The sequence below is a fragment of the Aquarana catesbeiana genome, linkage group LG03, assembly GCF_042186555.1.
Source record: "Aquarana catesbeiana isolate 2022-GZ linkage group LG03, ASM4218655v1, whole genome shotgun sequence".
Classification (NCBI taxonomy): Eukaryota; Metazoa; Chordata; class Amphibia; order Anura; family Ranidae; genus Aquarana; species Aquarana catesbeiana.
Window position 1 is genome coordinate 192,745,903 of NC_133326.1, and position 23,887 is coordinate 192,769,789.

The following is a 23,887-nucleotide window of genomic DNA, read 5'->3' on the forward strand; positions in this document are numbered from 1 at the left end:
AGAGCTTCATCTCATTCAATAAGCTCTGTGGAAAATTCCCTTGAAAAGTTCATCTTCCCTTGCAAAGCAAACAGCTTATTTGCCTTTAGTAGGTTAACCCTATTATCTCTATCTTAAAGTTGTGTGGGACAAGACTAGTATTCTATTGGAAAAGCATTCCTAAACATGAATCAAAGTGTATCACGTGAAGTCTACAGAGAGTTTTAAAGTGAATTCTGAAAATCTGCAGAAGCTGGTGGCTATTTCAAATAGTTAATTATGGACGTAATATTAATTTGAACTGTTGCTTTACATAGCAATCTCCTGTATAACTCACTATGGTTGCTGAACCAGAGAGTGCCTGTGCTTTCTCTGCCTCATAGATGTAATAGTCCAGGGGTATGAAGTAATATCCATCAGCAGGCTGCTTACACTGAAGACCCACTATATTAGGAAGGCAGTCACACTGACCAGTACTCTGAGAACATCTGTAAAAAAGAAAAAAATATTATTTTTACATCTTTTCATAAGAGGTCAGTTAATTTGCAAAGCAATTTCTTACTTTTCTTCCATTTGTTGTACTGTGAAAAGACAACAATCATACGGTGGCTTTCATAACCAGCCACCTATTATAATATAAAACAAGGGAATTTAGACTGAATGATCCATCTTTTACCGATCTGGCTATCGTTAAGCAATCCCTTCCCTTGGTTAATACATCTATACACTGATGTAGTGAGCAACTCAAGGCCGTAATTCAGTTGCATGTGAGGTGGCCTGGATATGAAAAAGCTTTGGACAGGTGGGCCGGATTCTCTGAATTCTGTTAAAAAATGATTTTCCATTTTAATTGCAACATACCTTTTTAGAAAAGAACTATAAATAATTGGCTTTGGTATTTTATGACTATCTGTTCCACTGTGAATCAATAACAAAGTGGACTACTACATAACACTACATAGAAGTAATCTGTACTTCCCACAAGAAAGCATGCTGCAGGTATGTACTGTATATGACAAGGAAACAGTATCTAGATAGCGGTAGCATTCCTCTGAAGTGAACAAATATGCAATAAACTACACGAACTTGGCTTAACTTCGTTAGTTGTTAAATGTTAGACTTACACAACGCTGCGTGCTCCTCCAATATCACAGTTACATGCAGAACAAGGATGCAGGCTGTTCCCAAGCCCCCAATAACCAGGCTAGAATGTAACAAAATAGATAAATATTACTTATGGTGACAAAAGAATGCATTTGAAGGGTCATTTACTCATACAGAATTGTTATCTGTGAACTGAATAAGCAGGCAAGACAAATGCTCATTTATGAAAAAAAAATGTTTTATGAAGTTTGCATGTACGCTTATTGTTTTCATGAATTACTAGGTGGCTGGGCGGCCCTCAATGTAATACAGCACCTCATCCCAAAAATTGAAAATCAAACCAAAGAAAAGGGAATATAGGGATTATAACGGTGCCAGGGCAAACACAATACATTCAAAATTTTTTTTTTTTTTTTAAAAAGAGTAATTTTTATTAATACATAGAGAAAAAAATAAACAAAGAAATCACAAAAACATGGTGTGCATAGACATTAAAAACATATCTGTAAGGAGCTTCACGTTGCTTGGCCTCAGGAATGTAACGGCCAAAGCAGTAGATAGGTATTTTAAGTGCCCGACATGTTTCGCCAGTATTGGCTTCTTCAGGGATAGATTGTTAATACCTAAAGCTCTACAATAATTCTATAGAAAGAAATATGACAATCAGTATATATACTAGGACAAATGATACATTCATTGCACAAAAGATACCAAAGATCTAAACATACATATGTTTGCGAACTGTCAGTGTAGGCCAGCCCCCACCACCACCCAGAGAGCGCCAAGAGAACCTCCCCACACATAGGCACCAGATGCCCAAGACACCCAACCAAACATTCTAAAGATAGAAATCAAGTCCCTGCAAATCACCAGGGGGGTGTCACACACCTCTCCAGGGCCAAGCCTCCAGTATAGATCACACTAGGTAGCTGCAGGGAGCAATAAGAATGACCTGGCCGAGTGTACGTCTAGAAAGTATAGTTATTTGTAGATAGATTAATTATCAAAAAGGGGGGTCAAGAATCCTCCATTAGTTAATAAAAATATATAGGACTAACATAGTCTCAAGTTGCTTTACTTACAAAGAAATACTCCTTGAAATTAATAGCAGGACACCGATAGAACCCTAGTGTTGAGGGGAGTTTTTCTCTTTCAGCCACAGCAAAAGACGTATCTCTATGGGTTAAATAGAAAGAGGATTCTATGGCACTGTGAGGTTTTCTAAAGAATAATGTGAGTTGCACGTTAGCTATTCCATAAATAAATTTGAACCAGCAAAGGGCAAAGTAAATTTAACACTCACCACTAAATATGTATGGAGTGAAATGATGGAATAAGAAAGAGCCTGCAGCCAATTACAGCGTCAGATGGGATATGCTAAAGGACAGAAGATAATGTTAGCAAGGGATAAATCCGTTTCTCCCCTGACGTCAGACGCCGCACGTGTGTGGGGGGCATAAGAACGCCGGCATCCCAGGCCATCAGACACGCCAGGGATGTTCCAGGACACCCACGTACCTACTACTTTCTGATCCGGTAGGCATCTTGATGAATCATTTACTTTCAGGGGAGAAATGGATTTATCCCTTGCTGACATTATCTTCTGTCCTTTAGCATATCCCATCTGACGCTGTAATTGGCTGCAGGCTCTTTCTTATTCCATCATTTCACTCCATACATATTTAGTGGTGAGTGTTAAATTTACTTTGCCCTTTGCTGGTTCAAATTTATTTATGGAATAGCTAACGTGCAACTCACATTATTCTTTAGAAAACCTCACAGTGCCATAGAATCCTCTTTCTATTTAACCCATAGAGATACGTCTTTTGCTGTGGCTGAAAGAGAAAAACTCCCCTCAACACTAGGGTTCTATCGGTGTCCTGCTATTAATTTCAAGGAGTATTTCTTTGTAAGTAAAGCAACTTGAGACTATGTTAGTCCTATATATTTTTATTAACTAATGGAGGATACTTGACCCCCCTTTTTGATAATTAATCTATCTACAAATAACTATACTTTCTAGACGTACACTCGGCCAGGTCATTCTTATTGCTCCCTGCAGCTACCTAGTGTGATCTATACTGGAGGCTTGGCCCTGGAGAGGTGTGTGACACCCCCCTGGTGATTTGCAGGTACTTGATTTCTATCTTTAGAATGTTTGGTTGGGTGTCTTGGGCATCTGGTGCCTATGTGTGGGGAGGTTCTCTTGGCGCTCTCTGGGTGGTGGTGGGGGCTGGCCTACACTGACAGTTCGCAAACATATGTATGTTTAGATCTTTGGTATCTTTTGTGCAATGAATGTATCATTTGTCCTAGTATATATACTGATTGTCATATTTCTTTCTATAGAATTATTGTAGAGCTTTAGGTATTAACAATCTATCCCTGAAGAAGCCAATACTGGCGAAACATGTCGGGCACTTAAAATACCTATCTACTGCTTTGGCCGTTACATTCCTGAGGCCAAGCAACGTGAAGCTCGTTACAGATATGTTTTTAATGTCTATGCACACCATGTTTTTGTGATTTCTTTGTTTATTTTTTTCTCTATGTATTAATAAAAATTACTCTTTTTAAAAAAAAAAAAACTTTTGAATGTATTGTGTTTGCCCTGGCACCGTTATAATCCCTACATTCCCTTTTCTTTGGTTTGATTTATTGTTTTCATGATTTTTCTAATGCTTCTCCATATCTACAGATCCAACTAAAAGCCCAATGGTGGGAGTTAGTTCATATAAAGGTAAAAATCTCATAGGGGTAACTTGATAGAAGAAAAAACAGACAACACATCAATCCAAACATCGACTGTTATATTTATGAATTGGCCACTCACCTCCAAAAATGACCCAAAGGTCAAACAAGGCTCATCAGATAATCAGATAAGGAATTCTGATGATGGATCTGTAAAGACATCCAGGTCCCAAGAGAAGACAAAGAACTACATCCAGATCAAGGTATCGTCACAAGGCTCATGGCCTTGTGACGTAATTTCCGGTGGCGTTTTACAGAAGTGCGGTGAGAAGGCGAGTGTGTCACTACTCCCATTGTTCCTTACTGCGATTTTTATTCTTACTTGATGTAAGCAGCTTCTTTTACTTAATAAATGTACTTTTTATTTGGCAATATTGCACTATGGCTTTTCATTGTTTCCTTCGAGTGCCATTTATACAAGAAGTGCCGTTTCTTGGAGCAAGCTGTTTCCTCTATATATAGAGTTTACCAAGATGTTTTGATACCACAATCTGGACATAGTTCTTTATCATCCCTTGGGGCCTGGATGTCTTTACAGATCCATCAGCAGGATTCCTTATCTGATTATCTGATGAGCCTTGTTTGACCTTTGGGTCATTTTTGGAAGTGAGTGGCCAATTCATAAATATAACAGTCGATGTTTGAATTGATGTGTTGTCTGTTTTTTCTTCTATCAAGTTACCCCTATGAGATTTTTACCTTTATATGAACTAACTCCTACCACTGGGCTTTTAGTTGGACTTTTATTCATTTTTATCTATTTGTATGTTTTGGATACTTATCATGTTCATTCTTTAAGTATATTAATTTATGGCACAATTTTGAATAAGCGCACCACTGTTATTTCTTCTTTTTACATTTGATTAAACAGTGTTTTTTTGGTACACTACCAAGTGGTTGCAGCTAATTCACGGTCACTATACATTTATTATACATATTTTTTCTTTATTTTGATTATATTTAGCGCAGGTTGATGGTTTATACTTTCTTAAAAAAATTACACATAGTAGCGCGCAAGTTTATTCCTTTATAACGTGTAGAAAGAAACATGTGCAGTCCACAGCTGATTACTGATTAACCCCCCTGGCGGTATTCCCGAGTCTGGCTCGGGGTGGAATTTCAGTACCAAAATCGGTAACCCCGAGACTCGGGATCGCAGCGCAGGATCCAGTAAGAGCTTTCTTACCTTGTCCCCTGGATCCTGTAATGTCTCCCCGCTGTGATCTGCGAGCCGCCATGTCTCGCTCGATTCACAGTGCCGAGCTCCGTTCCCTGCGAGCGCTGGGACGCACAGGGACAGAGTTCAGCGCCAAATTCAAAAAGTAAAAAACACAGTATAGATACAGTATACTGTAATCTTACAGATTACAGTACTGCATCAAATAATTACACATCCCCTTGTCCCTAGTGGTTTGTCCAGTGCCCTGCATGCAGTTTTATATTATAAAAACTATGCTTTCTGCCAGGAAACTGGAGATTGTCCATAGCAACCAAAAAATGTCCGTTTCCATCAAAAGTGCTTTTAGACCAGCTAGAAAACAGCGATAATAAATTAGAATCACTTGCAGAATTGAGCGATAGTGATTTGTGGGGAAATTTGTCATCAAACACTGAAAGTAATGACAGCGACAATTCTTGCAACTGAGCAAATTTCAGTGTTTTTGATTTGATTACATTATGGAATAATTGCTTTAAGAATAAATTGCAAGGGAAATGGAATAACACCTGAACCTCCATTGGACTATGGCTGCAGTCATTACTTGGTACAGAGAAAACACAGGAACCTCTGTTGTAATAGATTGGACTGTGAGAACATTGTGCTGCTGTTGGGTATGCCAGTCCTCCCTATACCTGTCGTGTTTGGAATTAACCATTGAAAAAGACATTCAAGGACTTAAGACTGCCATTATTGCCAGATGTACCACAACTATGCCTGAGGGCAAGGTTATGTTTATTGGGGTCCTGCTTGGTCCTGCTTGTAAATGAACAGTAATTTTTAAGAGGGCACGGGGCTCAGTGCTGGCTGTACCTCTCCCAACAGAAATGGCCATAATTTCATCTTACGAATGGAGTGGAATTACAGCCCAGCCAGCAAAAGAAGACCTTTTAATTCCAAACACGGTCAGTAATCTGAATGCATTTATATGCATTTGATCATATTCAAGATTAAAGTGTAGCTAAAGGCAAAATAATTTTTTTACATTTTGGATAGAGCGGAGAGGAATTATAACACCTGTCGGTTTTTATTGATGTTTGTGCCCCCATTAGGGATATTCACCCTCTCTATTTGTCCTGTTTACTGTTATCATCAAAAGTGAAAATAAATGTAAATCCTAAATTTTGGGATGACACCAGAACAGTAATAGAGGGGAAATATTTCAATGGAACATAAGTTCTGGTGACCCTGGTGACACCCCATGATTCCCTCATTTTGAAGGGATTTCCTCTCACTTCCTATTTTGGGTATGAGGCAGAAAGTGAAGGAAAATCTCCTCTATAGGACACAGATGGCAAAAAAAAAAAAAAAAACTTACAGGGGTTATAACCTTCTGTTATGCTATGCCCTTCGTTCTTCTTTAAAACTAAACACCAGGATTTCAGCTACTTGGTAAAATGTGCAGGCATACGATGAGTTAATTCTAATGAGTCCACTGAGGCTTGGACTTATCTCTTTAGGCCTGGTTCACACCTAACGCATTTTTTTGCGCTTTCAGTTTTGCAGAAACACACTACAGTCCATTTAACATGGTTTCCTATGAATGCAGTTCACATCTGTGCATTTTATGCAAAGGGTCAGGGACTTTTTTCAGTTTTTTGATTCCATAGACTTAAATGGATCAAAAGCGTATAATGAAAAACGCAAAATGCACCTGCAATATGCAAACTGCAACCTACATAGGTGTGAATCAGGCCTTAGTTTACATCTGACAGTTGTATAATGCTTCAGAAGGATAGCTATTGCGATTGTTCTGGAGCTCCTATGCTTGACCTTCTGGTTTCAGCTCCTCCAGTTGCAGAATCGCATTGTAGCTGCTGCCCCTCCCCTTATCCTTCCCAATTACAGAACACTTTGAATTATGTGAACTCATTCCCAAAATAGAAAGACTTCTGTGAATGGGAAGGTTTGGGCACCTATTCAGAGCTGTGTCTTGGCCTAGGCCGACAAGGCCCAGGCCTAAGGCGGCACTTTGCGGATCGGTGGCAAAAAAACCACACCTCTCCTCCTCCCGCACACAGGGCCACCATCAGGGGAGTACAGCTTTATCCCAAGGCTCAGTGCCACAACAAGTTCCTGCACCCTCTCACAGCATGCCTCTGTCCCCCTCCCACGGTGTCCCCTTCTCATGGCCTCCCTCTGTCCCCTTCCCATGGTGTCCCTCTGTCCTCTTCCCATGGCATCCCTCTGTCTTCTTCCCACAGCGTCCCTCTGTCACCTTCCCATCTGATCCCCCCAGCTAGCACATGTCCTCTTCCAAAGCACCCCCCAGCACATATGCCCTTACCCTCCTCAACCCCAAATCAAAAGATGCCACGTCCCTCTCTGTCCCCTCCCATGGCATTCCTCTCTCCCCCTCCCACCGTCCATGGCATCCCTCTGTCCCCTTCCCACAGCATCCCTCTGTCCCCCTCCCATGGCATCCCTCTGTCCCCCTCCCATGGCGTCCCTCTGTCCCCCTCCCACCGTCCATGGCATCCCTCTGTCCCCCTCCCACGGTGTCCCTCTGTTCCCCTCCCACAGCATGCCTCTGTCCCCCTCCCACGCTGTCCCTCTGCCCCCTTCCCATGGCCTCCCTCTGTCCCCTTCTCATGGCGTCCCCCTGTCTTCTTCCCACAACATTCCTCTGTCCCCCTTATACAGTGTCCCCCTCCCACGGCATCCCTCTGTCTTCATCCCATGACGTACCTCTGTCTTCATCCCACGGTGTCCCTCTGTCCCCCTCCCATGGCGTCCCTCTGCCCCCTCCCATGGCATCCCTCTGTCCCCTTCCCATGGTGTCCCTCTGTCCTCTTCCCATGGCGTCCCTCTGTCCTCTTCCCACAGCATCCCTCTGTCCCCCTCCCACAGCATGCCTCTGTCCCCCTCCCACAGTGTCCCTCTGTCCCCTTCCCATGGCCTCCCTCTGTCCCCTTTCCATGGTGTCCCTCTGTCCTCTTCCCACGGCATCCCTCTGTCCCCCTCCTATGGCGTCCACCTGTCCCCCTCCCACAGCATCCCTCTGTCTTCATCCCACGGCGTCCCTCTGTCCCCCTCCCATGACATCCCTCTGTTTTCATCTCACAGCGTCCCTCTGTCTTCATCCCATGGCGTCCCTCTGTCTTCTTCCCACAGTGTTCCTCTGTCCTCTTTCCACGGTGTCCCTCTGTTCTCTTCCCATGGCGTCCCTCTGTCCTCTTACCAAGAAAATGACAGAGTGGGTTTTAAAAAGGAAGGGATGTGGCCACAAAGCCTAAATACACCACTGACCCTATTAGTCACTATTGGATGTCTAGCAGGATTATGATGCTGTACATTTCATGGAAAAGAGTACATTATATACCATTTCATATGAGCATGATGTTGTGAGACATATAACTGGGTCTCAAGATAGGTTCTGCATTGCGGCCCCTGTTATGCCTATCTATGTACATGTACATTGTGGTAAATTAAATAAAAGATGGTATATACTCACCATGCACTCGTCACAGTATTGGCCTGTGGCAAAATTCTGACATTGGCACTGTCCAGTAATAGCATCGCAGATTGAGGACAGTAGGGATCCAAATTGATTGCAACCACAGTCTAAAAAATGCAAATGAAATCTTTATAATTTTTTTTTACACAAATAGATCTTTTTTTTTAGTTGCATTTGATCACCACTGTTTTTTTTTTTATTTTTTGTGATATAAATGAAAAAAGACTGAAAATTTTGAAAAAAAACAGCAATATTTGTTTTACTTTCTGTTATAAAACCGATCCATTAAAAAAAAAAAATCAAATTTCTTCATAAATTTAGGCCAAAATATATTCTACATGTCTTTGATTAAAAAAAAAAAAAATAATAATAATATCACCAGTAATTGGTTTGTGTGAAAGTTATAGCGTCTACATACTATGGTATATATACTGGAATTTGCGCAGCTATAGACGCTATACTGTAATGGTGGTGATCAGCAACTTATAGTATTACTGTGATAGGGTGGGCAATCCGGTGCTAACATAAACTGGCTGGGAGGGTCACTGACACTAATGTTGCTGGTGACACTAATACAGTAATCAGTGATAATACTGTACACTGACACTATACTAATGAAACTGGCTGGGAAGGGGTTAATATCTAGGGGCAATCAAGGGGTTCAACTTGTGCCTAACAAGTGTAATGTGTGTAATGTGTGCTGTTTTACATTCTGATCTGGCTGTTTTTTCTCCCTGCTTTTAAGGAAGAAGAAACAGCCAGATCAATGTTCACTGTACACAGAGTTCAGTGTTTTTGCAAATCACAGATTGCCACAGCCCTCCCTCCTTCCCCCACAGTATTCTAGGACACACCACAGGTCCCAGAATTCTATGGGACCATTCACAAGGTGCAGCGTGGCTAGACATGCATAGTAGGAAACCAACTGTGAAGCCGCAAGGCTTCACATCCTGTTTCCCTTACTAGAGATGCTGGTGCCTGCACCCAAAACCAATTGAAGAACCAGCTCAGGTGAGAACATTGTTGTATCCCTGGATCCCTTACATTAAAAGTCAGCAGCTACAGTATTTGTAGCTGCTGACTTTCAATTTTTTGGGGGGAGCCTGGATCTCCTCTTTAAGTATATTCAAAGGGGCATTGTTGTGCAAGGAACAGCCTTTTAGAAATTAGCTTTTCTTTGTGTGGAATGAGCAAATGAAAAAAAAAAAAGTTTATTTTGTACTGGTTGCTTTTGGTTACAGCATTTTACTTCTAAAAATAAATGTAGCCATGTAAAAAAGCATTTGCCAGTGGAAACATTTTCTTCTTGTGACTAAAATAGTTGAAAGAATCAGTATACACACAAAAAACTAAATTTGGAGTCACTAACCGTATGTACCAAGAGCCAGAATTCCAACAGAAAAAAAAAATCAATGGGAATGTTAGGTACATAAATAATAACAGCTATTTGAAATATTAACCACTTGCCGACCGACGCACACACATATACATCGGCAGAATGGCTCGTACAGGCAAATGGGCGTACCTGTATTTTATTTTTTGTGATATAAATGAAAAAAAGACTGAAAATTTTGAAAAAAAAACAGCAATATTTGTTTTACTTTCTGTTATAAAACTGATCCATTGAAAAAAAAAAATTAAAAAATCGAATTTCTTCATAAATTTAGGCCAAAATATATTCTACATGTCTTTGATAAAAAAACAAAAACAGACTAATATTAATTGGTTTGTGTGAAAGTTATAGAGTCTACATACTATGGTATATATACTGGAATTTGCGCAGCTATAGATGCTATACTGTGAATAAATGATACGACTTTACTGGAAAAGTTGCACACAGCCACTAATATAAATTGGTTTGTGTGACCCCCTCCCTGCTAGTGTCATTTGTACAGTAATAGGTGGATATTTGTAGCACTGATCACTGTACAAATGACAATGGTCCCAAAATAGTGTCAAAAGTGTCCGATGTGTCTGCCATAATGTCGCAGTCCGATAAAAATCGAAGATCACTGCCACAACAAATTTACAATAAAAATGCCATAAATCTATCCCCTATTTTGTAGACACTATAACTTTTGCGCAAAACAATCAATATACCCTCACTGCATTTTTTTTTTACCAAAAATATGTAGAAGAATACATATCGGCCTAAACTGAGGAAAAAATTTGTTTTATTTATATATTTTTGGGGGATATTTATTATAGCAAAAAGTAAAAAATATTGCTTTTTTTTTCAAAATTGTCACTCCTTTTTTGTTTATAGCGCAAAAAATAAAAACCGCAGAGGTGATCAAATACTACCAAAAGAAAACTCTATTTGTGGGAAATAAAGGACAGCAATTTTGTTTGGGTACAACGTCTCACGACTGTGTAATTGTCAGCTAAAGCGACGCAGTGCCAAATCGCAAAAAATGCTCTGGTCAGGAACGGGGTAAATCCTTCCGGAGTTGAAGTGGTTAAAATGCAAAAAAAAAAATTTCCAGTAGCAAACATTTTTTTCTTGACTTTAAAAAAAAATTCTTGTACTGAAAAAAAAGCTTGGATTTTATTATTTAAAATAACTGTTTTTGTTTTTGTGCCAAAAAGCAGCATTGATTGGTTCTTTTTTTTGTTCTGAGTATTTATACAGGATGTGGTCAATTATGGGGCTGTCAGTTAGAAACCGGGAACTTCCAGGATATCTATTAAGCTCATTTACAAAAAAAGGCACAATTCCAATTCTTTTTCAATTGAAAGCTGTTTTTCAGAGAGATCTACTTACATTGACAACCAAAAAAATTGGTAGCACTCAGTCCAAAGTAGCCTGGTTTACACTGATCACAGCGTTTTCCTTCTACATTTTGTTTGCATAAGCATGTCCCCGCAATGATTGCCAGTCTGCGATTTGTATGACCCTCACATATTCCTCCACCATGTGTTCCATCTGGGTCACAGTCACATGCTACAGGAAAAGTAGAGAAAGCAATGTTAAGGTTAAAGGTTATCTAATTTATAGGAGAAAAATATTGTTTTTTAAAATGTATTTCCACTAACTTGCACATTACTAAGCTTATTCAGTTTTTCAGATGTATAAATACATTGGCAACATTATAGTTAAAAATTTTAAGAGAATACAGGTATTTCACTAAACAGTTGCTTCCTTTGAAGAGATAAACTATTGATTTTGTCTGTGGTTTGCATTCTTTGGATTTCAAGCAATAAAAAGGCTGAACCAAAACAATTCAAATATTTGATTTAAATGCATATAGGAGTCAAAGTGTTGTTTTAGGAAAAATATTGGCTGTACTGAATTATTTCTAAAATTTAGTGCATTGTAAGCTTAGAATACATTGGTGATTTTATCATTGTTATTAGTTAATCAACCAAAAACCTCCCTGATTGGTTGCACATAATAACAGTAAGCTATATAATCATTCTCCCCACCGACTGGTATTGTAATTGCCCACAAAAATGTGCTTAGTCCAGACTGTCCCAGTATCACCCACCATATACAGTGGGGACGGAAAGTATTCAGACCCCCTTAATTTTTTCACTCTTTGTTATATGCAGCCATTTGCTAAAATCATTTAAGTTCATTTTTTTTCCTCATTAATGTACACACCACACCCCATATTGACAGAAAAACACAGAATTGTTGACATTTTTGCATATTTATTAAAAAAGAAAAACTGAAATATCACATGGTCCTAAGTATTCAGACCCTTTGCTGTGACACTCATATATTTAACTCAGGGGCTGTCCATTTCTTCTGATCATCCTTGAGATGGTTCTACACCTTCACTTGAGTCCAGCTGTGTTTGATTATACTGATTGGACTTGATTAGGAAAGCCACACACCTGTCTATATAAGACCTTACAGCTCACAGTGCATGTCAGAGCAAATGAGAACCATGAATTCAAAGGAACTGCCTGAAGAACTCAGAGACAGAATTATGGCAAGGCACAGATCTGGCCAAGGTTACAAAAAAAATTCTGCTGCACTTAAGGTTTCTAAGAGCACAGTGGCCTCCATAATCCTTAAATGGAAGATGTTTGGGATGACCAGAACCCTTCCTAGAGCTGGCCGTCCGGCCAAACTGAGCTATTGGGGGAGAAGAGCGTTGGTGAGAGAGGTAAAGAAGAACCCAAAGATCACTGTGGCTGAGCTCCAGAGATGCAGTCGGGAGATGGGAGAAAGTTGTAGAAAGTCAACCATCACTGCAGGACTTCACCAGTCGGGGCTTTATGTCAGAGTGGCCAGACGGAAGCCTCTCCTCAGTGCAAGACACACTAAAGCCTGCATGGAGTTTGCTAAAAAACACCTGAAGATGGTGAGAAATAAGATTCTCTGGTCTAATGAGGCCAAGATAGAACTTTTTGGCCTTAATTCTAATCGGCATGTGTGGAGAAAACCAGGCACTGCTCATCACCTGTCCAATACAGTCCCAACAGTGAAGTATGGTGGTGGCAGCATCATGCTGTGGGGGGTGTTTTTCAGCTGCAGGGACAGGACGACTGGTTGCAATCGAGGAAAAGATGAATGCGGCCAAGTATAGGGATATCCTGCACAAAAACCTTCTCCAGAGTGCTCAGGACCTCAGACTAGGCCGAAGGTTTACCTTCCAACAAGACAATGACCCTAAGCACACAGCTAAAATAACGAAGGAGTGGCTTCACAACAACTCCGTGACTGTTCTTGAATGGCCCAGCCAGAGCTCTGACTTAAACCCAATTGAGCATCTCTGAAGAGACCTAAAAATGGCTGTCCACCAACGTTTACCATCCAACCTGACAGAACTGGAGGGGATCTGCAAGGAGGAATGGCAGAGGATCCCCAAATCCAGGTGTGAAAAACATGTTGCATCTTTCCCAAAAAGACTCATGGCTGTATTAGATCAAAAGGGTGCTTCTACTAAATACTGAGCAAAGGGTCTGAATACTTAGGACAATGTGATATTTCAATTTTTTAATAAATCTGCAAAAATGTCAACAATTCTGTGTTTTTCTGTCAATATGGGGTGCTGTGTGTACATTAATGAGGAAAAAAATGAACTTAAATGATTTTAGCAAATGGCTGCAATATAACAAAGAGTGAAAAATTTAAGGGGGTCTGAATACTTTCCGTCCCCACTGTAATGCTATTCATAGAGCAGGTGGTTTGTTCAACTGACCGCAGGAATCTGCAGCCAGATTTCAGTCAAGTAACTTTTGAAGCAGCAAAACCAATAAACACAATAAAAAAAGTAACTTATGGAGCTGAAAACGGCATAAAAATTGCTTGCATAGCCAATCATTTCCTGCTGTCAGATAATACTTTAACCCCTTACCGCCGCTGCCTCCTGGCCCTTTAAGAGCTTCTAAATGCTGGAAGGAAGATATTCGGGTCATTTGACCGCAGTGATTGGCTGTCACATTGGTCACATTATCGTAAATAATGCATCGGTTGCTTTCCAGTCTCCACCAGGAGGCGTGTTCTCGGCACAGAAAAGTGTTTATATAAGACTGGATATACGTGACCTCTCAGCGTTAAAGCCCACCCGCCAAGGTTGCATATATGTGCCACACCGTCAGGAAGGAGTTAATGGCAATTAAAATATTTGGGCATGTTTAATTTCTCAAATATGTATAAGGCCTCTTGCACACCGCTGCCAAAATACTGAGCGTTTTCAGGCATACGGATGTTTATTGTTTACTGTTCTAAATGCAGCTTGTTGTTATCAGTGTACCTGTACACACAAGCGCGTAAGCATGCGCTACGTATAACTGAGCAAAAAAATGCAAAAATCTGTATTCCTGGTCTGTACCTTCTGCGAGTATGCACAAAAAATGTTAATTTGAAGAGGTTAGATTTACTTTCCTCGTATATGAGCATACATGCAAATACATGCTGATATGTGCCAATAAGCACAAAATACATGTCTGATATGCCATCCAGGAATACTAATGTTCAAACATCAGTAAACATCAGTACTGTGTGCAAATACCCTATTGACAAAACAGTATATTCATTTTGCTGTTTTTCTCTTCTTTATTCACAGCTTTAAACATTTTGAAATATCATCTTTCTAGGCGTAACTTGCTGCTGTAGTGGTGGCTAAGGCCCCTTTCACACTGAGACGGTTTGCAGGCAGTATTGCGCTAAAAATACCGCCTGCAAACCGCCCCTAAACAGCCTCCGCTGTTTGTTCAGTGTGAAAGCCCGAGGGCTTTCACACTGAAGCGGTGCGCTGGCAGGACGGTGAAAAAAGTCCTGCAAACCGCTTCTTTGGAGCGGTGAAGGAGCGGTGTATTCACCGCTCCTAAACCGCTCCTGCCCATTGAAATCAATGGGACAGCGCGGCTATACCGCGGCAATACCGCGGCTATAGCCGCGCTGTACGAGGGATTTTAACCCTTTTTCGGCCGCCAGCGGGGGTTAAAACCGAACCGCTAGCGGCCGAATACCGCTGCAAGAACGACGGTACAGCAGCACTAAAAATAGCGCTGTTGTACCGCCGCCGCCCCCACCGCCCCAGTGTGAAAGGGGCCTAACAGTTAAAAAAATAGAAGCACCCACAGTATTTTGGAGGACCCCAAAACACTGCAAATCGGATTATGCATATTTGTGCATGCCACATTAAAAAGCCACATTGTTAAACTGATCAATTTACAAGATCAGGGATATATCCAGTGACATTTTTTGCAAACAAGGACTGTCCTTTAAAATTAGGATTTACATTTGAATGTACGGTATGCTTTTTGATCTCTTGTGCATAAACTGCCAACCTCTTTGCACTCTTAATAGTTAATAGTTAGATGTTTATATTTTATACCAGCATTTTACTGGGTCATTTCACAATTAAAGACCACAACATTAATTAGTTATGGGAAATAATGAATACTCATGTAGGGGGAGCCACAGGAAAATAAACCTTTAGTAACCTGGCATAGAACTTTAACTGCTTCAGCCCCGGAAGAATTTACCCCCTTCCTGACCAGAGCACTTTTTGCGATTCGGCACTGTGTCGCTTTAACTGACATTTGCGCGGTTGTGCGACATTGCACCCAAACAAAATTGACGTCCTTTTTTCCCCATAAATAGAGCTTTCTTTTGGTGTTATTTGATCGCCTCTGTGGTTTTTATTGTTTGCACTATAAACAAAAAAAGAGTGACAATTTTGAAAAAAACGCATTATTTTGTACTTTTTGCTGTAATAAATATCCCCCAAAAATATATAAAAAAACAATTTTTTTCCTCAGTTTAGGACAATATGTATTCTTCTACATATTTTTGGTAAAAAAAAAAAAATCACAATAAGCGTATATTAATTGGTTTGCGCAAAAGTTATAGTGTCTACAAAATAGGGGATAGATTTATAGCATTTTTATTATTTTTTTATTTTTTTACTAGTAATGGCGGTGATCTGCAATTTTTATCATGACTGTGACATTATGGCGGACACATCGGACAATTTTGACACATTTTTGGATTCATTGTCATTAATTCATCGATCAGTGCGATTAAAAATGCAATGATTACTGGCAGTGAAGGGGTTAACACTAGGGGGCGAAGGCAGTGAAGGGGTTAACTATGTTCCCTGGGAGGTACTTCTAACTGAAGGGGGAGGGACTAACTACAGGAAATGACAGATCTTGGTTCCTAGCTAATAGGAACACACGATCTGTCACTCCTGTCAGAACAGAACAGGGAAGTGTGTGTTTACACACACTCGTCCCTGTTCTGTGTCTCCTGGTCAGGATCGCTCGTGATCGTCGGTCATCGCGACCGGCGGCCACGAGCATCGGCACCCCCGCTGTGCAGCGTGCGCCTGCTATCCGGACCTTGTGAGATCACGTACAGTAATGTGATTTTGCGCAGGGGAGCCAGCCTGCCGCAGGCTGCAGAGGCTGGTCCAGAAGCGGTTAATTTTGTAGATCAACAAAATGGAGCAATGGAAGAGAAGGTAAACATCAAATTTGCAGCTAATTCATTTCACGTCTTATAACTTTGATATGTAATCTTAATAGTGCACTTGAAACTTTGTTTGCAGTCCTTTAGAACAGCTTACAATATAAATGGGCAGACCATAAATATTAGCAAATTGAATCAAAGGATAAAACAGGTTATTATGAAAGCAGGCACATTATATCTCTCTATATATGAGAATAATATTTTCTATCCATCTATTAATATGATATTATTATTTTGATCCATCTAACCATCACTATCATTAATCAGTTAATAAAAAGTTTATGAAGCAATTGATGTTTAGTGTTTCCACATAAAGAATGGTTTTAAAGCAGAAATACACTGCATCTGAGCACCACAAACCAAAAACACTATTTAATTCATTTATAACATTTAAAGCAAACTCCCCCATCCATCCATCCATCCATCCATCCATGTCTCCATGCTTTATTTTGCTGAGAAATCACTTTGAACAACCCCCCTGCATTTCTAGCCGTGGCTATCTTGAGTAAGGGCAGATCATTCATCTAGCATTTACTTCCTGGAATCCATCTGCCATTAGCTCAGACATGGAGACAGGATGGTGTGCTTAGCTTAGAAAACCCCTTCTCCCCTCCTGAAGACTCCTGGGATGTATCAGATAACTTGCCTTGGCCTGGACACCAGGAAGTAACAGAAGAAATGTAAAAAAAAGTTTAAAACAAGTAAATATGATATAATTTCTTATCTACTTACTAATGCTAGCAGCATGAGGATCACAATTAGTCAATGTTGATAAAAAGAATGATCTTTAAGAATTTTCAGCTTGACAAGTACTGTTTGTGGCATTTAAGTATAATAATGTTTTAGTTCAACTTACGAATACAGGTATTTGGGTCAGAAGTATCTTTAAGAGGGTCATGATAGAAGTATGGCTTGCAGAATTCACAATGATTTCCTAAAGTATTGTGTTGACAATTGTCACAAACACCACCACTGGTGTCATTACTGGCTTCATAGACTTTTATTTCAAAGTGACATTTATCAGAGTGTCCATTACAGTTGCATTCTGAAAAAAAAAATATATATTTTTTGTTAACAAAAACCCGCATAACATGTCTACATGATGGAAAATTACTTAAAAGTGATTTTTAGTCCAAATCATACATGAGATATTGCAATGCAGAATCATTAATTTTTAATGCACATCAACACACTTTCCCCAATGTGTTAAAAAAAAGGTTATATTCGATTTTGGACATGCTTAACAATAAATGGTCTGCCTCAATGCAATGCGCATTAAAGTAGTGTATGTATAGTTTTTGTAGTTTTGGATAGAGTATAGAAGGGTTAAAACCCCAGCCAAGCAATTTCTTTGCTGTCTGTGAACCATTAGGGAAATTTCCCTTCACTTTCTGACCCAGAGATGCAACAGGAATCTAGATGATATATCCCAAAGTGAGGATAATTTCCCTCTTAGATAGATGTTCCTGTGTCTTCATGCAGAGTTATTTTCTTTATTTATACATCACTGCAAAAAGCACAGGTCAATTAAACATTTTGCAACCATGGTTCATTCCTTCATCAAGGCAAAGTGACCCTCTAATGTAACTTTTTCGAATGTCACTTTGCCTTGATGAGGGAATTCATGATGTTGCATTGAACTGTGACTTATGCAATGATGCATTAAAAAGAAAAGAACACAGCGTGAAGAGAATAGTGTGCTGGTGACATATGTTGTACACTTTTCAACCATGGTGCCATCCATTGATTTCTATAGTGATGGAAATACAAGGTCTGATTCCACTTTGGTATGCAAGGAAGAAATCTCATTGATCTCTGCAACAGGAACACAGACTGCAATAAAAATGTGACTGAAGGTCTAATCCTTCCTCACTTTATCCAAACTAAAAAAAGGTTTTGCTTTGAAATTAATTTTACCAAACAACATAATGGGCATCAAGGTACTGCACAAATGCATCCACTATTTTTTTATTCTAAGTTGGCCATAAACAAGTAGATTTTTGCCTTTACCTCTAAACTTTTAGAGTGCTTAGTCTACAACTGTCTGAGCTCCTACCTCACTGACAACAACCTTCTTGACCCCTTACAGTTTGGTTTTTGCTTACTAAACTCCGCTGAAACTGACCTACTAAAACTCACTAATAATTTACTAACTGCTAAAACCAATGGCCACTACTCCATACTCATACTACTAGACCTCTCTGCGGCCATTGATACTGTTGACCCTCCCTTCCACCTCAAAAAACTTCACTCTCTTGTCCTTTAAGACTCTGCTCTGTCCTGGTTCTCCTCCTAACTATCACAGAGCTCCTTTAGTGTTACCTATAACTCTGCCTCCTCCTCTCCACTTCCTCTTTCTGTAGGGGTCCCCCAAGGTCCTCGGACCCCTCTTCTTCTCCATCTACACCTCCTCCCTTGGTCACTTAATAAACTCCCATGGCTTCCATCTCACTGCTGATGACATACAAATCTATTTCTCTACTCCTCACCTCACTCCTTCAGTCTCCTCTTGCATTACTAACTTCTAACTGACCTATCAGAATGGATGTCACACCACTTACTCAAACTCAATCTTTCTAAAACTGATTCCCTCCTGATCGTGCCCCCTCCCCTGACTTCTCCAATCAAAATTATTAATACAACCATCAGTCCCTCCCCTCATGCTAGGGTGCTAGGTGTAATCCTGGACTATGACCTGTCCTTTCAGCCCCAAATCCAATCACTGTCCAAATCTTGTAGACTTCACCTCCATCACATCTCTAAAATACACCCCTTTTTAACCGTTGAAAGCACTAAGCAACTTATTCACTCCCTTGTTATCACTTGCCTTGACTATTGTAACTCCCTCCTTATTGGCCTACCTCTTTGCAGGTTATCCCCTCTTCAGTCTATGATGAATGCTGCTGCCAGACTCATCCACCTTACCAACCGTTCAGTGTTCACCACCCCTCTCTGCCAATCTCTCCACTGGCTTCCCATTGCCCAACAAATAAAATTTAAAACATTAACAATAACATTCAAGCCATTTACAACTCTTCCCCAAGCTACATCACTAATCTTGTCTCCAAATATTACCCAAACTATCATCTCCGCTCTTCCAAAGATCTCCTGCTCTCTAGCTCCCTTGTCTCCCCCTCCCAAGCTTTTCACTAGGACTGCTTTAGAGCTTCTCCCATTCTCTGGAACTCCCTACCCCAATCTGATTGGCTATCTCCTACTCTGTCCACTTTTAGGTGATCCCTGAAAACTCATCTCTTCAGGGAAGCCTATCTTGTCTTCAGCTAATAACCAAATCTTCTATTTCTCCCATCAGTTCATCCCTCGCAGTTATCACCTTTTGTTCCACCAGCCCCTCCCTATAGAATTGTAAGCTCCCAGGAGCAGGGCACTCCTAACCCTCTTGTATTGAATTGTATTGTCTCAGTTTATAAGAAAATCAAACAAAGTTTAAAACTAAACATTTTGAACACAACTCTACTACTATAAGGCCAGCTTAGAGCTAGCAACAGACAAGAAAATATCTCAGAGAGGATGATGGGCAGTCAAAAAATCTGTCTTTGAACACATGGACATAGCGCTAGGATTTACTACTGCTACCTCCCTGACTTTTACAACAAACGAAAGAATTTTATGTTTGGATGGTTGAAGAAGTTGTTTTTACCAGGCCCAATTTTTACTCAGTTGTAATTGATTCTAGAATCAGGCGCTACCCTTGCAAGAATCAGGCTGTATGCTGCCACCATAAACCGAATAATTTTAGTATTTGGAGGGGCTTTTGTTGACTATGCTATTCAAGCATGCTGAATTGAGTTACTGGGCAACACAGGAAGAAGGTGCAGATATTTATCACACACACCAAAAGACATCATGTCAGAGTTTTTTATTTATTTTTTTTGGTGTCTCTGTTACTTAAGGTATGCTGTAATGAGAGATGCACATATTAACAAATACAGTAAGTAAAGAAAGATGCTCATTGATTAAAGTATAGTTATAGCCAAATAATTATTCTTAGTTTTGGATACAGTAGGTAAGAGTTAAAAACAACTATAAATCTATTTTCACTGTCTGCATCTTTTTAGATGTAAAAAAATTTTGTAAAAAAAGGCTTGGGGGTCCCCCCAAAATCCATACCAGACCCTTATCCAAGCATGCAGCCCGGCAGGTCAGGAAAGGGAGGGGACGAGCGAGCGCCCCCCTCCTGAACCATACCAGGCCGCATGCCCTCAACATGGGGGGATGGGTGCTTTGGGGCGGGGGGGCTCTGCGCCCCCCACCCCAAAGCACCTTGCCCCCATGTTGATGGGGACAAGGGCCTCTTCCCGACAACCCTTGCCCGGTAAAAAGTAGTGTACCTTAAAAAATACAGTAGACAGTTTTTGACGTCTTTTATTAGGCAGCTCCGGGGGTCTCTTCTGACTTCTCCACTCTCTTCTCCACGCTCTCCGGTTCTTCTCCCGCTGTCCTGTGCCTTCTGCCGGGTTCTTCTGCTCTTTTGCCCGCTCTTTTGCTAGCTCTTGCCCGGTCTTCTCCGTCGTCTTCTTCCCTCTTCTCTTCTTCCGATGTTGACTCGACGCTCTCTCCAGCTGTAATGCCGTGTGCGCGGTGTGCAACGACTTACATAGGCATGGAGCAGGGTCACCAGGTGATGTCATCCGGGGACCCGCCCTCTTATGATGTCACAGCCCGGGAAATGATGGGTCTGTGATGTCACAAGGGGGCGTGGCCTTCGGATTATGTAATCCAATTGCTACGCCCCCATTGTTATTTAAGAAATGCAGGACATTGCACCGACAGATCAAACAAAATGTTCTTAAAACTAAACATTTTGAACACAACTCCACTACTATAAGGCCAGCTTAGAGCTAGCAACAGACAAGAAAATATCTCAGAGAGGATGATGGGCAGTCAAAAAATCTGTCTTTAAACACATGGACATAGCGCTAGGATTTACTACTGCTACCTCACTGACTTTTACAACAAACTAAAGAATTTTATGTTTGAATGGTTGAAGAAGTTGTTTTTACCAGGCCCAATTTTTACTCAGTTGTAATTGATTCTAGAATCAGGTGCATCCCTTGCAAGGATCAGGCTGTATGCTGCCACCATAAACAGAATAATTTTAGTATTTGGAGGGGCTTTTGTTGACTATGCTATTCAAGCATGCTGAATTGAGTTACTGGGCAACACAGGAAGAAGGTGCAGATATTTATCACACACACCAGAAGACATCATGTCAGAGTTTTTTATTTAATTTTTTTGGTGTCTGTTACTTAAGGTACGCTGTAATGAGAGATGCACATATTAACAAATACAGTAAGTAAAGAAAGATGCTCATTGATTAAAGTATAGTTATAGCCAAATAATTATTCTTAGTTTTGGATACAGTAGGTAAGAGTTAAAAACAACTATAAATCTATTTTCACTGTCTGCATCTTTTTAGGGAGATTTTACTCCACTTCCTATTCTAGAGATGCAATATAAAGTGAGAAAAAATCTTTACAGCATTAGGGGAAAAACTCTACTTGGACAGTTCTTACTAGAACAGGCAGCGCCAGATTTATAAAGGGGCCCCCCAACAGAAGAAGCCTTGCTCTATATAAAAATAATATAAAAATAAATAATATAAAAATAATATAAAATACATAATAATAAAAAATTACTTTCTTTTATTAAATGTATCTTGGGAAGTATATTTTGCTGGCCATCATCTGTAAATTAAAAGTTTTTACAATGAACTCTTATATTGCATTGTTTTTAAAAATAAATTTCGGCAGCTCAAGCAAACCATACATAGAGCACTATGCCTGTGTGTGTGTGCATGCATGACCTGAGAATGACATTGTGTCATGCATTGTGTGACTGTCACTGAGAATGTAAACCAGCTCTATGTATGAGGGGCCCCAGATCCTGAAGTGTCCGGGGCCCCCAAAGTCTAGATCTGGATCTAAGAGCAGGTGTCCCCACTGAATTATATTTACCCTCACCTCTTGATCAGGTGACAACTCTAAAATGTTGGATTTCTCATTACTTTCTGTCTCAGCAAGACAAATAAAAAATGGGTAATTCCCCCAGCAGAGGCCCAGATAGCAACAAAAACCTAATTGGTTCTAATTCTATCCTACTACATTCAAAATGAAAAGTAAAAATAGCTATACATACAATTTAACTAACTTTCTTAATTTGTAGCAACCTAAAGCTAGCACACTTGAACTTAAAATAATGCATATCGTATAAATGCAACTGTATTTTGTTATGTACCACATACCAATAAGTTTACCATAATTATGGTTATAGTTGATGATAGATATTGTGAAAGTATATAAAGCTTAAAGTAATTCTTAAAATTGTGATTTATCACATTTGTTGAACACTTACGTCTGCATGCATTGTCTTCAAAGCCAACTGCTGGGCTCCATGGTGCATCATTATAAAATTCTTTACATTTTTCACAGTTGAGGCCATCTGTGTTATGCTGACAGACACATTTACCATGAACCTTGAAAAACAAAAACACATACTGTATTGTCTGTTCAGCAGTCTTGATGTTGGGGGTTTGACACGCTAACGTATTAATCGATTACCATGCATTGTAAAGCAATACCAAATAGCAAAAAGTAAGCAGAAATGTAGGAGCAGTGTCTAGTCTGTCTAGAACATTGAAAGAAAAATGTGAAGAAGAATGTGTTTATAAACTGACAATAGTTTTTCATACTAGTGATCCTCAAACTCTAGCCATGTCAGCTACACACTTAACATGCATGTAAGAGCAACCCCTGAAGGGCAATAGCTGGTTCTTCCCTAATAGTACAAAGGCTGCCCACCATCACAAACACCGGTCCATACACTACAGCTCAAATAACTACTCTAGAGGATGTCTTTTTAAAATGTATTGCTCGCAGAACTTTCAACAGGAGAAGGAATAGGACAAGAGATACTCCAAAATGCTGCACAGTAGCAGAAGGCACTCTTCTCTAGGCTCCCACTTCAGGATTCTGCTGAGGACAGGGGAACAGCCAGTATTCTGGGACCCCAAGAGAGCTATCATAATCCACAACTACCTTCTGCCACTTACATCCCAAGAGCAGACAATCACCCGGGGATCACAATTCAGGGTCAGTAATCACAAGTCCCTAAGACAGCTGTCTACCTTTCAGCTTTCCCTGGGCATGGTTCAGTGAGGGAGAAAATCCTTTTCCAGACCTGATCCCTTATGGTAAAGTCCTAAAGCCAAATCCTCAGAAAGATCACTTCAGGTCCTCAGCTCTGCCACGGCTGAGACCTCAGAGAACAGTTTTACAGTCCACAGGTTGCCTAAGGGGCAGCAGCCTCAGGGGCTTTGGAACCCCCCCACCGATGAAAGAACAATCTCTCCAGGGCTTCAGACTATTTATCACCTCACCAGCCACCTTCTGGACACTCTGCTCCAGGGATTTGATAGGCCAAGATA

The 23,887-nt window shown here is 40.3% G+C and overlaps 1 protein-coding gene and 1 long non-coding RNA gene across 2 annotated transcripts in view; one reads left to right on the forward strand and one right to left on the reverse strand.

The window, feature by feature from the left end:
• LAMB4 (laminin subunit beta 4) overlaps nt 1-23,887 on the reverse strand; it is a 245,791-nt gene that overhangs the window by 169,496 nt on the left and 52,408 nt on the right. The window contains exons 8-13 of the mRNA XM_073619678.1: nt 22,816-22,936; nt 17,297-17,485; nt 11,272-11,451; nt 8,505-8,614; nt 1,104-1,183; nt 317-467 (exon numbers count right to left, since the gene is read on the reverse strand). Of these exons, the coding sequence (XP_073475779.1) occupies nt 317-467; nt 1,104-1,183; nt 8,505-8,614; nt 11,272-11,451; nt 17,297-17,485; nt 22,816-22,936 (831 nt within the window). The remainder of the gene's footprint in view (nt 1-316; nt 468-1,103; nt 1,184-8,504; nt 8,615-11,271; nt 11,452-17,296; nt 17,486-22,815; nt 22,937-23,887) is intronic.
• LOC141131889 (uncharacterized) overlaps nt 1-23,887 on the forward strand; it is a 172,178-nt gene that overhangs the window by 101,488 nt on the left and 46,803 nt on the right. The gene's annotated exons all lie outside the window — the stretch shown is intronic.